The 14,740-nt window shown below is 44.6% G+C and overlaps 1 protein-coding gene across 1 annotated transcript in view; it reads left to right on the forward strand.

The window, feature by feature from the left end:
- The first annotated feature begins 476 nt into the window (after positions 1-476).
- GLIS1 (GLIS family zinc finger 1) overlaps positions 477-14,740 on the forward strand; it is a 195,415-nt gene continuing 181,151 nt past the window's right edge. The window contains exon 1 of the mRNA XM_032191805.1: positions 477-721. Coding sequence (XP_032047696.1) covers positions 514-721 — 208 coding nt within the window. The 5' untranslated portion in view covers positions 477-513. The remainder of the gene's footprint in view (positions 722-14,740) is intronic.

The following is a 14,740-nucleotide window of genomic DNA, read 5'->3' on the forward strand; positions in this document are numbered from 1 at the left end:
GGCGGCGGCTGTGGTGGCAGCGGGACGGGGCTCGGGGGCGGCGGCGGCGGAGGGAGGCGGCGGGCAGCGCGTCCCCGAGGGCGGCCCCTGCCAGGTAGGAGCGCGGCTGTCCCCGGGGCTGCCCCTCACGGAGGGCGGTAAACACGCGGCGTTCCCCGGGCGGCCGGGCTCCCCCTTCCCTCCCCTCCCCTCCCGGCTGCTAGGAGCCCGGCGGCGTTGCCTAGGCAGGGAGGGAGGCAGGGCAAGGCGGGCAGCCGCCCTGACGAGCCCGGGAGGGTTCAAAACCCTCCCCTCACCACCGCCACCGCCGCCGCCGCCGCCGCCACCTCGGGGGGTGAGGTGGTGTGAGGAGAGCGGCGAGGGCCCCCCCCGGCCATGCACTGCGAGCTCGCAGCGGGGCAGAAAGGCAGCTCGGGCCGCTTGGAGGTGACGGCTAAATGCCAGGGAGCTCCTCCGAAGGACCAGCCGCGAGGGATTTGTCCCGGCGCCGGTAAAGCTCTCTTGAATCCTCAGATGTCCTTGAAGAGAAGCGGCAGCACCGGCAGCGAGCGAGCAGAGCCGCAGCAGAGCCCCCCTGAAATGTCAGCGCCCCTGCTAGACTTCGTCCCCAAAAGACCCAGCATATTCGAGAGGATCCCGATCCTGCCCAGGGCGCAGGAGCTGCGATGCGCTAGAGGCTCCAAAGATTATTTCCAGCAGCAGAAACACCAAAGCGTGAAGGGTGAGTCTTAAAAACGCACGACCCGGCCACCACCGCCACCAAAGCGGCACCCACCAACCCACCAGAAACGTTTATCGAGCTCCTTTGTGTGTGTGTGTGTGTGTGTGTGTGTGTGTGTTTTGCTGTCTTCCCTTTTGCTCATCAGGCTGCTTTCTAACTCATTTATTGAATGCTGCAAACTTTCAAACATTTTTCTTCCATGCACCTTCCCTGGGCAGGACGCACCGGGCTGCCTTTTTGCAGATGGGCAGCACATTTTCTCAAGAAATCCTGAGCCCAGCATCTCCCCTGGTCCCACTGAGTGGCCGCTGCCCGGTGCGGCTGCTCCGTGGTGCCGGCGGTGGCTCCCCGGTGGTGCCCAGCACAGGGCTCGGCTGCGTGCATGGGGAGCGTGTTCGCGGGGGTGCCTGGCTGACAAGAAATGCCTGCTTCTTACTCAACGGTTTCACCACGGTTGCTTGGATTTACGGTTTGTGTTTTCAAGGAGGTGTTGCGAATGTTGGATTCGGGCGGCGAATCCTCGGGCTCCGGGATTCCTGGTGCCTGAGAGGCATGGCGTGAGGTCAAGTTCTGCTGGTTTAACAAATGCCCAATTTTCATCTGTGCGTTGTTCAAGAAGTGGTATAGAAGTTAGGTCAGGAATTGCTCGCTAAAGTCTGCTACCCTTTTGAGCTAGAACTTGCTAATTGAGCTAGAATTTGTTAATCAAGGTTTAGTTTTAGAATAATTCCTCTGAGGAGTCGCTGGATGGATTCTGAGGAAATTCAAGCATTCCTTTGCGCTTCAAAGCCACTTGCAGAGACCTACGTGCACCTAAAGTTATTAATATTAAGGCAGTGTTTTCTGTAGTGTTAACAAGGTAGTTCTTCTGTTTGCCTTCTCGGTTCTTTCCCATTCTTTATTGTAGACATGTAGATGCTGCTACCTTGTTGGGTTGAGACAGTTCCCACTAGGATTTTTTCAGTGCATCCCTTTCTTTCCATCCTGAAGAATAAAACGGATCGTGCGCCCTTGGACTAGTAACATTTTCTTTTGTCATCTTGTTACCTAGGGTGATGGCACCCTTCATTGCCATGAAGTTATGTTAACAAACACCTCGGTGTGTATTAGGTCTGTCCTGCAAACTGTAGGACGTGTTTGTCCATCACCAGTGAGTACAGAGTGGAGCAGCAGGTTATAAATTACCTTTTTTATTTTTCTGTTTGTTAATACTGCAATTCTCACTTCCTTATTTTTTTTTTTTAAAGTTTCTTTGTGTTTGGCAAGGGACTGTTACACAGAACCAGATTTGGAGGGGACAGATGGAGGGAAGGAGGATTCACAACGTACGACGGGACAGCTAGGAGCTCGGGTACTGCTGTGCTGCTGCCTGTAGAAGGAACTCGTGAGATGTTCGTGTTCCTTTTGGTCCCAGAAGTGAGGTTGTTGCCACTTCACTTGGGTTCACACTGGCTTAAAACCCGACCTGTGCATTGTCTTACTCAAATGGACTGTTGAAGCACTTTCTTTTTTCCCTCTCCCTTCTCTCCCCCCCCCCCCCTTTTTTTTTCTTTTTTCCTTTTTTGAGCTACTTACTCCTCTTTTCATCCATATTCCTCTTGTGTCTGTTGCAGAGGGTAGGGATATAGGGGAGAGAAGAGTAAAAATGTAATTTCCACTTAGTTGGGACTACTTAAAACGGATGTAGGTGGGCACTGGGAGAAGGATGCAAATTCATCTTGTCTGACTGAATTCTCCCTTTTTTCGACTGGGGGAAAAACAAAAAGTGTTGTAAGCTTTGTTGCTGTTTTTTGTTTAACGCATTTTCTGTCCAGGGTGGTACCTTGTGGTTGCTTCAGCTTATGCATGGCTTGACTCATGGGAGTACGTAGGAGGTCCCCATGGCCGGGATTGGGTTCGTTTACTGAGCGTGGTGATTTGATGGATAACACTGGATTTTTCCGAAGACGGCAGTGCTGTTTGTTTGGTTGCTTTTTTTTTTCCCCCCCTCCGAAAATATTTTCAAGAGAAGCTAGGGAAGATAAATTTAGGGCTAGATTCTGACCCCAAACATGTGGGCTGTCCTTCTGGCTGCCCAGCAGCAGCATGTGGGCAGCGGGGAGCTCTCCCACCAGATGCTGGGAGCTGCCGGCCCCTGCTCAGAACCCAGCGCTTCTGAGTCAAGTGTGCTGCAGGCAGCGCCGCAGAAATAACTGAAGTCACTCCATTACTCACTGTGATCTAACCGTAAAATCAGAGCTCTGGGCATCACAAGTGAGCTCTGCTGCTGTTGGGAGAGCCACTGTTCTTTCAAGGAGTGGTGCGAACCATCTCCCAACACCAGCGGTTCTGCCGGGGAGATAAAGAAGAGGGCCAAGGACAGCTGTACGTAGATGTCAGATAACAAGATAAAGCTAAGGAGTGGGAATGAGGGAAGCATTCACGTTTACCCTGTCAAAGGTTCTGAGAAGGAAACGGGTGACGGCTTGATTTCAGATCATCACGCTGTGCGTCTCCTGCTCTCCAGCCCCAGCGTACCGCGTACCCAATAATTCCTCCTGCAGTCTGGGTTGGATTACAGAACGCGCCTCCTGCTTTTGGTTTATCCACAGTTGAAAGCTGCAAGTAGGGAGAGAAAAAGATTCCCTTTAACAAGAGCAAAAACGATTTTTATAGTTGCTTGTAAAAATATATTTTTTTCTAAACACATACATACATATTTCAAAAAAGAACGAATCGAAATGATGCGCTGCCCTGTTAATAACATGAGCAGCTTTGAAATAGTCACAATGGGGAAAAGGCATCCTGCTGGGGTAGTGTCCCTGCAGCGTTACTCCAGTGCTTCACGGTGTTTTGGATGGATCCTGCAACGCTTCTGTGCCTGAGCAGGGCTTTCTGCATCAACAGCCAAACAAAAACTCGAGGGGCGGTGGGAGGATTACTCTTGGGAGTCAGATCGTTTGGCGCTAAGCCTTGTAGGATGGAGCTGTTGTTTGTTTACCAGAAATATCAGTAGTTTGGAATTGTACTTCATGTTTTGTTCTGTTTGGGAGCTGTTTATTTTAAACACCCAGTTTTCACCCAGCCTCCCCCTTCTGGTACGGTTGGCTGTGATGCACACCAGGCATTTCTTGATCATTGGTTTCCCCGTGTGTCACCAGGCTGAGTATTTGTGCCCAGACAGTACTTAGAGGAATTCATGGTCTGCGTGGCATAGAATAATTGTACCAAGAGGTATGACGTGTATTTTACAGTGCTGTCCTGTGATTGTGTGGGTTTGATCCTGTTTCACTGAATTTTGTGCTAGGACATTACCATTTTGAAAGTAACACAGAACAAAATAATTGTTGTCAACAGGAAAGAAACTTGGGGGAAAGCAAGCTTTAGTGGTGACAAAAGAGCAATCTATAAAGATGTCAAATCTCTTTTTCTTTTTTTCTAAATGACATTGATTATGGTTGTTACCAGGAAACACTTCTCCTTTTCATTCTTTTCTAGTTTCGTTCGGTGTATCTAATTCATGACTCAGTAGAAATGACGAGATTTATCCTGTTGGTTGTGCCACTGGGAAATCAGCCAAATGGCCCAGACCTTTGCAGTAACCACTTCAGATATTAACTTTCAGTGGGCAAAACAATAAGCTGTTTGGATTGCAGTAGCTGGATATTTCCTTGTTGAGAGTATTTATTATTCAGACAAGGAGAAAGTTGTTTTTTTTTTTCTTTCTTTTCTTTTTTCAATGTAGCCACGTTTGGCAAACACACAACCAATGTATAAGGGAATTAATTTTCTTCTGCTGTTGAGAAGGTGCATTAAATCTTGCCACTGCAACCGCCTGTGCCTACTCCCTTGGTTAGCAGGACAGTGCTTGCCTAAGCAGCAGCTTATGCTGTTGGGATCTTAAGTAAAAGCATATGTTTGGGTTGTATGACTTATTAGGTGTATTGGCCGGTCTTGGGCCTGATTCTGCCATTTTCTTTTGTACACCTTGTCTGTGCTCACCTAAATTATCCCACTGAAGCAAATGGGACTGTCTAGGGCTGATAAATATTATCTGAGCTAATAAGGAGACAGGGAGTGGTGATCACTGGTACAGTGATCCCTAAACTTCCTATTTTATATAGAACTGTAGCACTGCTTTTTTTTTTTTTAATTTTCTTTTTCACTGCAGTTCACTTACAAGCCTGCTTGTTGTATTATGCATTTGCATTCTCCCCTACAAACAGGAATTTAAAGGTTTATTGGAACTGAACTCGCGGTTACACAACTCCTTTTTATGTCTTTTTTTTTCTTTTTTCCTGATTTCCCTGCTTTGTAGGGGGAGAAAGGGGAGGAAGCTTCAAATTGGAGAATGTGTGCTGAAAATCCATTTGGGTTAAATTGTGACTGTCCCCTCCTCTGTTAAACTGGCTAAAGTGCTTACTCATTTTGAATAGGAAAATAACTTTCGGTTACTTGCTGCTGACGGTTCTTCTAGTGATTTGTGTTGCAAAATCAGAGTCTCTTGAATTGAAGATGACCCTTTCATGGGATTAATTTAAAAGAGGTTTAGTTGCATCTAGTAATTAAAATCTTGTCATTTAGGGATTGTTAACAGAGAACGTTTAGTGAATACAAAGCAGGAGATCTAATGATAGACCTACTGGATAAAGACATTCAGTACTTGTTAAAGCAAGAAAACCCTTCTGCTTCAGGGAAAAAAAAAAAAGCTGTTGGAAAGAGGAAGATAATAAATGTTGCATCTATCTTAATACTGTGTAGAATTAGTAAATAATGTCAGATTACAGGAAATGAGTCTGATCTGTGGAAGAGATTTTGTAACTTCTTGAGTTTTACTTGATGAAATAAAAGCAAATAAGAAATTACTTACTCTGGCTTTAAAATGGCATAAAAATGTGGCTTATTATACACTCTGCTGAAAGAGATGAGAAGAAAAAGACCTTTTCCTTTCTTCTTTAACGGGAAGGAAAAGTTTAAAACCCAAATCTGCGTGTCACTGTGTTCCTGTCAGTAGCCTTATCTTCTACAAATACTTGGGACTCCAAACATTCTCAATGATCTATTCAGCTGTATCTAAATGATTGCTTGTATGTTAGAGTTCAACCCTGTAAGCACATAAGCTGTTGAAGCATACGCTAAGGGGTTTTAGCAGATTTGAAGTTACATTCTGGAGGTGCTGGGAGATTCGATCGAGCAAAGCTGCTAAATGTAAAGTGAGTGTCTTCTGGGAGATGGCACTTCCTTATGGCAACAGAGCTTTATTTCACTTCCAGTGAGCAAAGATGCTCAGTGTGTTGAATAGGAGGGACAAAATTTTACTCCAAATGATTAAAATCAACAGGAGTCTTGCCACGAACTTCAGCTGGGTCAGTATTTCAATCCTAATATTACAGAAGTCCTTTATCCTGTGTACAGGGCAAAGCTTGTAGAGCAAATAACAAGCTTGTATTAAATCCATCTGTAAGCTCCGAAGCAGAATAATGTATGGGCTATGTACGAAGGGAAATCTGGACTTATTGTGAATGTAATTTCCGTGTTCGGCACCATGATTAGCATTATTCCAGAAACGCGAAGCTCTGCCGCTCGGTGATCTGAGAACGTTGAAGATGCTGATGGCCAGGTAATTGGAGAGGGAATACAGACGTAAACCGCTCCGCGCTGTGCCCCAGGTTTCTATCATTATATGTCAACAGGCTTGAACAAGGCATGCAATCTAGTAATTATTTCACAGTGCCTGAGAACTGCTTTTAATAGAGCGTTGTTTTTGTTTGCTTTTTTTTTTTCCCTCAGCCACCAAGCGTCGTTTCCCAGCACACTGATGCAACTCAAAGAATACAGGGTTCCAGCGCAAGGGCAGTGCTCGCTCGCTGTGGTACAGCGTAATCTGGCTCTCCAAATGTGCAAACAATAGCAAAAGTATGTGTTTCTGAATATGGCACAGCTGTTATCTTCTCCCGAGAGCAGGGAGCGTTACAGTGACACAGACAGCACGGCCAGTTAAAACCACTCATGCCATTTTATTGCGTTTAAATGGGGCATGTAAGAAAGCAAGGGCCGGTTCTTCCATCCAGATAAGTATCGGGTCCTGCTACTGCAGTGCTACCTTTCTACACGGCCTTTGAAGAACAGAGGCAAAGAATTCCCCTTTTCCCTTCCCCTCCTCTTACGTTTCTGGCACCCACTGTGTGAAATCTCGGCTGGAACCTGAAGCTTTCTGTTCTCAGAATCTGCGCTTCACCAGTAATCTGGAACAAGGATTTTTTTTTTTTTTATTAAACCTGGAACAAGGATTTTTTTTTTTAATTTCAGTCATTAGTTTGGATATATTAAATGACTGTTAATCATTAAGGCTGCTTTTAGAAAGAAGACTACTTGGAAAACAAAAGAAATGTTGCCAGAGCTACTATAGGAAATAGACGCAAATTCTGTGTTTTAGGTTATTTTAAGGTTTTGTGTGTTTAGGAATTGCAAGGTTGAATTTAGTCAAATCATCACAAAGTGCTTGAGCTCCCTCTTTCTAACAAAATATTACTTTATTTTATTTTTTGTTTCAAGCAATTGTATTAGTCTAAATCTAATACTCATGTCTGACTTTCCTATCATTATGTCTGAATGTATATGTGATTATTTTGCATAGTGGACTGGTAAGGAGCACTGTAATTGAATCTACCCGATCAAATTTATTCTAGGGGTTAAACAAATGCAAAACATCTTAAACTGCTTTTGATTCTGGCATTACATGCATGATAAGAAGAAGGCTTTGTGAGTGCTATAGCATTATCAATCTTTTTAGATTGAGAGAAAAGCAAATACATTCTTACACGTGTTTCTTTTTCTTCTTTTCATATTTAACCAGAGGGAAAAATGACACTAAGGCGACATCATCAAATACTGTAAAACTAATTTTTTCATACAGATCTCCATTGTTGTTTTAAGTGCTTAAGGGGCTGGCTGGTTGGTTTATTTTGGAACTTGCTGAACTATATGAAGTGTGTCTCCAGGGGCCTGGTATTTTAATACCTAGAAGGTTGTATAACAGTAGATGATGTATTTTGCCTGCCTTCCTATGTTGTAAATAAATTACATGTGCCGGCTTGGGAGAGAGTATCTGAGGTGTAAATCAAAGCCTAATATAAGAGGGAAAAAAAGAATTAAGTGATATTTTGTGACTGATTAATTTTATTTATACATTTATCTGTAATCAAAAGATTTAAGAGCAACATTATGTGTAACAATGTTAACACGAGGCGCTTTCCAAGAAGAGGTAGAGGGTCTAGTGTTGCTTTAAATAAAGTGCTGTGATTCATTGCTTTTTCACAATTTGCTGTGGTTAAGTTGCTTAAATACTGAAGTCAACAATCCCCATGGCAAAGAAAGATAATGTGATTTTAAGCATATTGTAAAATTGAAATGTCATAGCTTCTAGTATACAATCCTAGCTAAGTCTTGCTTGTAATAAAAGGAAAATACAGATTTGTGTGTCAGTTTTTGGAGCACAGGCTTCTTTGAGTTTTAAGAATCATAAAAGTGCTTCAAACAAGCCACACAAAAGTTTATTAATATGAATGTTTTGCTAAATACTGCATGCTTAATGCAATCCCCATTCCTTTATAATAAGTTTAAATATTAATTCTTTGGAATGCTAGATGCCTAAAGCTAGATAGAAATGCTGTGCAGTTTCAGATATCTAGGAGTGGGCTTGTGAAACAGGATATTTAACTGGGAGAGATGAGTAGCACATTTCAGAGTTATTAGGGCAGAACAACAATGCAAGAGGATGGCTTAAAAAAAAGTTATGTTTTCTGTGCATGAGGCTTAAATACCTTAGACTTATTTATTTGAAATACAAGAGTAGATTTCCTATGTATGGAGGCTCTAGATTGCATTTTTTATCGTTATTTTGCTTTACTTCTCTTTACCCGCCTGCCCCTCTCTGAAGCAGCTGGCTTTGATTTAACCTGAATCCTTCGCAGAGCCCAAATGATCAGTCACTGCTGATGACTGCGTGTTGTGTTCTTTGCTGGAGCATCTCCACAGACTGGATGCATAAGGGAGAAAACCAAATAGGCCAGGAAAAGTGTTGAGGAAAGCAGCAGTTTGCCTTCGTTTCACCCCAAAACAGATCTCTTCAGTTGCTGTTCACTTGTGTAAATCCTGCCTGCCTCCCAGCCCCTGTCTGGGCTGGGCAGAGAAGGGAGAGTTAAAGTGAGAGCAGATAAAAAGAGGAGATCTCTGTTTTATTTCCCACTGTTTTCCAGAAAGGATTTAGCTCCTAACTCCTGATTTGCCCTGCTGCTTCCCCTGAAATTGCTGGGAGTTGGGCCATTGACTTCAGGAGCAGGCCAGGACTGAATGCTTGTGAAAATGCCATGCACAGAAGAGCAGCACAGACCAGAAGATCCAAGTGTTAAACCTGCTCCTGGAGAGAAAAGTGCAAGCAGAAACAGCCCAGTAGCTCAGATGCCAAGGTCAGACAGTCAGAACAGCATGTTCATCTGTAATTTCCCTTCCTGTTCGGGATCCCACGTAGGTCTAAGGTCGGTGCGATCTGCTGTCTCCCATGAGGCAGGCAGAGAAGTGGTGAAGGCAGACAGAGAACACAAAGACTGTGCCAGCAGCTGGCATGGCCAAGGGGATGTAAACGTTTGGGATGAAGAGGGTTAGGGTGCTTGGACTCCGTTCTAGGCCGTGCCATTTACTTGCATTGTTCAGGGGCAAGTCTGTTTATTATTCAGGACATTTCTTCAGCAAGAGCGTAACGGAGTGTGGTGTGGAGAAATACAAGCCTGCTCTGGAGCCAGAAGCAGTGCAGTTGTGTTGGCACACCATCAGGGCCAGCTGAATTTTCTCTGCTGAGGGACAGGCTCTGGTGCAGGTGGTGTGGCTGTGTGCTGTTTGAGGTCGGACCTGGTGTTATCGCGGGATGCCACACTGCAACGTCTGCGGCGCTTACTGAGCCTGGCTGCTCCCCTTCTGCTCAGCGTGCACGTGGGCTGGATTTCTTCCAGCAGGTGGGAAGGTATCTGACGGCTGCTGTTCTTCAGGCAGGGAGCACCCGTTGGGTTGTGTGCCTGCACGGCTTGGGGCGCAGGTTGCTGCTACAAGGTTCCTGAGATCCTCACCCCTCCAGCAGAGCAGGCTTTCCACACAGCTGAAACTGCCTTCCAGGACTCGAAGAGGAAAAGGCAAGAGTAAATTCCTCTTCTCTGGATATCTGATTGTGGTAACGTTCAGTTTCCTTGAAGTCATCAGAGCTGGTTTATGTTCAACGGCAACTGAGTTGGCTTCCTTCCATTCTCCCTAGATCTGGTGCAAATCTGAAGCAGCACCATTTTGAACCAAGAGTGGATAAAAATGGAGCACTCGAGCCACGGAGGGCTAATACACAGAAGTTTCTCTTTGTGGTATGGACTTAGTTGACGCGGCAAAAGAAAGATATCTCAAGTTTTTAATCTGAACAGTTTTCCTTCGTACTTTTCCTCCTGCCAACTCACTGCGGATTGGTTTCTATTCTTTTTCTCGGAGTTCTTGAGCTATTCAGTAAAGTTTGTTGACTTGTCATATTTTCATGGGGATAAGCTACAGGCTGTGTGAATGGTTCTCTTTTCAAAACAAAGATGCTGCATTTCAGCATCTCTGAATGAATAGACAGGAAATTTAAGGGGATGTTTGCCCCTAGAGCCCACGTGCTCTTCCCCTTCACTCGAACCTCAACTTACTCATTCTACTTTCTCAGCCTACTGGCCTCTGTCTTTGACTTTGTACAACTTTTCTGATGGCTTATTTAAAAAAAAATATACGTATAAAGGGATGTAACTTACTGGAATTGTGGGTTAGATACATGGAAATGTGGCAACTCGTGTAAATAGCTTTTGGCCTGTTGAATGTGTAAATATTCAAAATCTGAGAGGGTGATTTGGCCAGCTCTTGCTGGAAACATTATTCATGAGAGATTCTGTTGCTGCATCCTGTCAGAAGCTGTTCAGCAGAGATTACTGGCATGGATACTCAGACCACTTCGTCAGAATTTGCTTTTATGCCTGTTTCCTTGTAAAATCACCACTTCCACAAATACTTTTACAAGTGTGTATATTTTGCTGGATTAGTCATAGAAAGCAGATATAAAGGGGGGCAACAGCTAGAAAGTGAGAGCAAACCATCTCAGTGACTAATTGCGAATTGTGTTTGGGCCCTAATGTGTGATGGCATTGGCTACAAGTGCAATTTTTTTGGCGAGTTTGGGTAAAAACACAGCATTTTGCAGAGGCTTGCTGCTTCAATGGTATCCAGGTTGAGTTTCTTAAAATGGGACTAGCCATCTTGGGGAGCTTTCCTTGCCAAGACTTAGTGTTAACGTCTACAATGGGGTTTTTATTAGCTGCTGGAGAAGTTGCTGGGAGACATGGAAATTAAGAACAGTAAACAGAGGTGAGAAAGATGCTTTATGCATGGGATGGCTGTTTTGGCAGCCCGCAGTCACTCTGAAGTGACAGTCAGGCAGTTGCAGAGCCTGGAGATAATATGTGAGTTGAGGAAACTTGGTGAAAAATAGCCCCACCTTATAACCAACTGGAATTTAGGTAATAATGAAATCTGTTACTGACTGCCACTAGAGAAAGCAACCTGAGAGGCTGGCTACAGCTTCCAGTGTGAAGTCTCTTGACTACATTTGCTAGTTTGATGAGCAGCCCAGGTTTAGAATTAAACCTGGATTTTAATGGTAAGGATCACCTAAACATGAAATCTGCTGGTCTATAGATGAGGGTTACACTGCATGTGCGTGGTACCCACACCAGTCTCGTTCTGCTTGTGTGGAAGGAAGTGTCCCATTGCATCCTATCCAAACCTGAGTGTGGCAGGAGGTTGTCCCCCTGGGTACTAATCACAATGTGAAATGCATGAGACATTCAGCACCTTCTGTCTCTTCTATGTTGGTTTATTCTTCCGCAGGATTTGTGCAGGCTGGATACTAGGGAAGAACTTTAACTACGAGTACACTAACCCTTTGACATGCTTTGCCCAAGCAGGCTGTGAGGTGTTTGTCACTGGAGTTTTTAAAGACAGCCTGAATGGAAATCCTTCCAAGGGATATAACTGCGGGTACACCACTGTCTTTTCTGCAACATTTTCATTCCCACACTGAACTGCTCAGGCACGATGAAGAGTTATGAGAGGTTTGTCGAGCTCTGGGCTGCTGTTCTCTGACCTACTGAATGAAGGTCAAATCTCCCCTTGCCTCATGTTGGTGTTCCTGGACTCTCATTTGTCAAGAAAACGCTGGGAAGGCACTCGGACTGAGTGAGGGGCTCAAAAGCAGCAGTGGGGAGAGCCAGCGGTGGGACAGCTGGGCATGGAGAATGATTGATTTTATGTGCGAAGCAGTTGTGAAATGTTCTGTGGCATTCTGGGGACATGCCATTGCTAACACACGATTGCCTGTTGGGGATAGAAAATGCCAGCCATTGTTCTGAAGAAGGAAATAGCCTTATTGATACTGAATTAGGCTCAGATTGAATTATTATTATTCATTCGTAGTACATCCTGTTTTCCAAATACAAAAATCGACTGGCCATACTGACATCCTCCAGCACTATCAACCTTTCGTTGCTGGTCAATCTACAGCGTTATGTTCTAGGTGGAGTTTACACTGTTTTGAACTGAGGTGAGTTATGACAGAAATCTGCATTAACAGGGGAGCTGTTCTGCTTCTTCCAAGAGGCAATCTCATCAGGTGTGTTCGTGTCTTAGAACAAGCCCAAGAGTGAGGCTGGCAGAGGTAAATGTGTTGGTGGATTAGACTTAAGCTCCTGGGAGACATTTTGAATCATCACGTGCCATGTTGATGGGAAAATAGCTGTCTAGAAAATAATATGTGGCCTTTTGAATGGATGGAAAACTGACTGATCTATAGAAAGTGAGACGCACACCGAACTATCAGTGGCAGTATTTTTACAGGACTCTGAAATGTTGTTTGGTTCCCAGTGTCATCTAATAGGTTCTACTGAAATCCTGACAGAAAACATTTGCCACTGCCAGTGCAGTTTATCTGTTGCTTCAGATTAAGGCAATAATAAATGAAAATTAGAAAGTGACTAGCGTGAGACATGGGTTTCTTAATCAAGGATTAGGAACTGGATGATGGATATTTTGACAGAAACACTTGAGACTATTCCTTGTGATGGAGTTTGAACTGTTCTTACAGATGGCAGGCTGAATGTCCTGGTAAGCAGTGACAAAAAGGTTGGGATGGGATTGGTATGGGAAAATATATTTCTAGTGGGGAATGAGGTGATGCGATAAATTATTAAAAAGCATTGGGAAGTGATGGTACCTTTTTGCTAAGCATCAGTCTAGCTGCAGGATAGGCTAATGCTCAAACTTTATTAAATGGCTTTGAAAAATCGAATGATTTGGAGAAGAACTGGAAGATGCTAACCCACACGTGGTACGGACGGATTAATGGCACAACAGGGGCAATCTGGTCAGTTCTGGAGATGCACTAGAGGAGAAAAATATATGACCCTTGAGGGCTCTTTTAGGTGCAGATAAATTCAGAACAAGGTCTCGTGGCTGGAAACCAAAGCCAGGGAAGATCAAACAAGAAGGAAGACCCATGGTTTGGATTTCAAGGATATTAAAGGTGGCACAGCTTAACAAAAGGTACAATAAATCCTTTGGTACTTGGGAGTCTCTGTGTCAATTTTGGACGTTCCTATGGAAGAAACAAATCATTTCAGCCATGGACAAATCGTACTCAACAATAGAATCACTGGACAAACAAGCTGGACCATCCTAATGGCTTTCACTTGCAAGTTGTAAAAGATTAAGTCCCAGGTCACCTCCTGCTGCTGGAGTGCTCTTCCTTCATGTGCCTTCTGCATTGCAATCCTCAGGTTTAACATCCATGCTGAGGCCAAATTTGGGGCTGCAGGCTGGGCTTCATGAGGAAGAGTGGGGGCAGGCTGGGGAAGGAGGAGCGTTACTGCTCCAGAATCACACAGTTCTGACAGAAATTGTGGTAAAGCAATCGCTACCAACTACTGTTTCTTCCAGACCCTCCCTTTCTCTCCTCCTGTTATGTCTCTCCTCAGCAAACAGCACCACTCCTCCATGGCTAGACGGGGCTCTGTTCAGAGACGCTGTGATGGAACCTCCAGTCTCCTAGGACCTGGGCTGAGACCAACTAAAACCAAGTGCAGGCTTTAAAACCTGAACACGTAGGAAAATGGTAACAGCTGCGTTCTTCCTCCTCTTACCAAGCCCCGATGATTTTCAACATTAATATCTTCCCTTTCTTTGCTTTCTGAAATGAAAACAAAGGCGCTTAGCCTCCTTGCTAGCACAGCCATGGTGACACACTAACACAGTTATTACAGCAAACATTGTGGCCCTCCCTGGTCATGATGTTTTCTTTCTGTGGGGAGACTGAAATACTAACTCACAAATAATGTCTTTAGAAGTCATATTAGTCACACATTTTTAAGACATTCCAAAATCATACCAACCTCCTTCTGAGCTTGTCTGTTGCTACCAATGATTCAAAGTTTTGAAAACTCTCCTTTAGTTTTGATTTACATTTTGGTCTTGGGCACTTGTTATTTCTGGCAAATGCCAGGTCAGTTTCATTAAAGAAAAATCTGTTTTACAGCCATGCAGCTCAGATCTGCTGCGCTTCTAATAATTGATGGCTGGTTTCCTTATTTCCTGCATTGTAGAAAAATAAGGACCTTGTTAGACCTAAACAAGCCTGCATAAAGTCACAGTGTGAAATATCAGGTTGGGGGTGAGCAGAGCAGCTGCGGGCAGGTTTTACAACTTTGGGCCACAGTTGATCGAGGCAGCCAAGGGAAACTGAGATATACCCATGTGACTAAAATTCGGCTGGGTTCTTTGGCTCCCTGGCCTGAGATTTATATTTGTGACACCTTCCTCCTCTGTCAGTCCCCGGGCCAGACACAAGTCTGTCTGTATATGTACTTAAGGCTCCGCACACCCTGTGGTGTGGCCGCTGTGCCCGCTGCTTGCCGTGCCACCGCGGGA

The sequence above is a fragment of the Aythya fuligula genome, chromosome 8, assembly GCF_009819795.1.
Source record: "Aythya fuligula isolate bAytFul2 chromosome 8, bAytFul2.pri, whole genome shotgun sequence".
NCBI lineage: Eukaryota > Metazoa > Chordata > Aves > Anseriformes > Anatidae > Aythya > Aythya fuligula.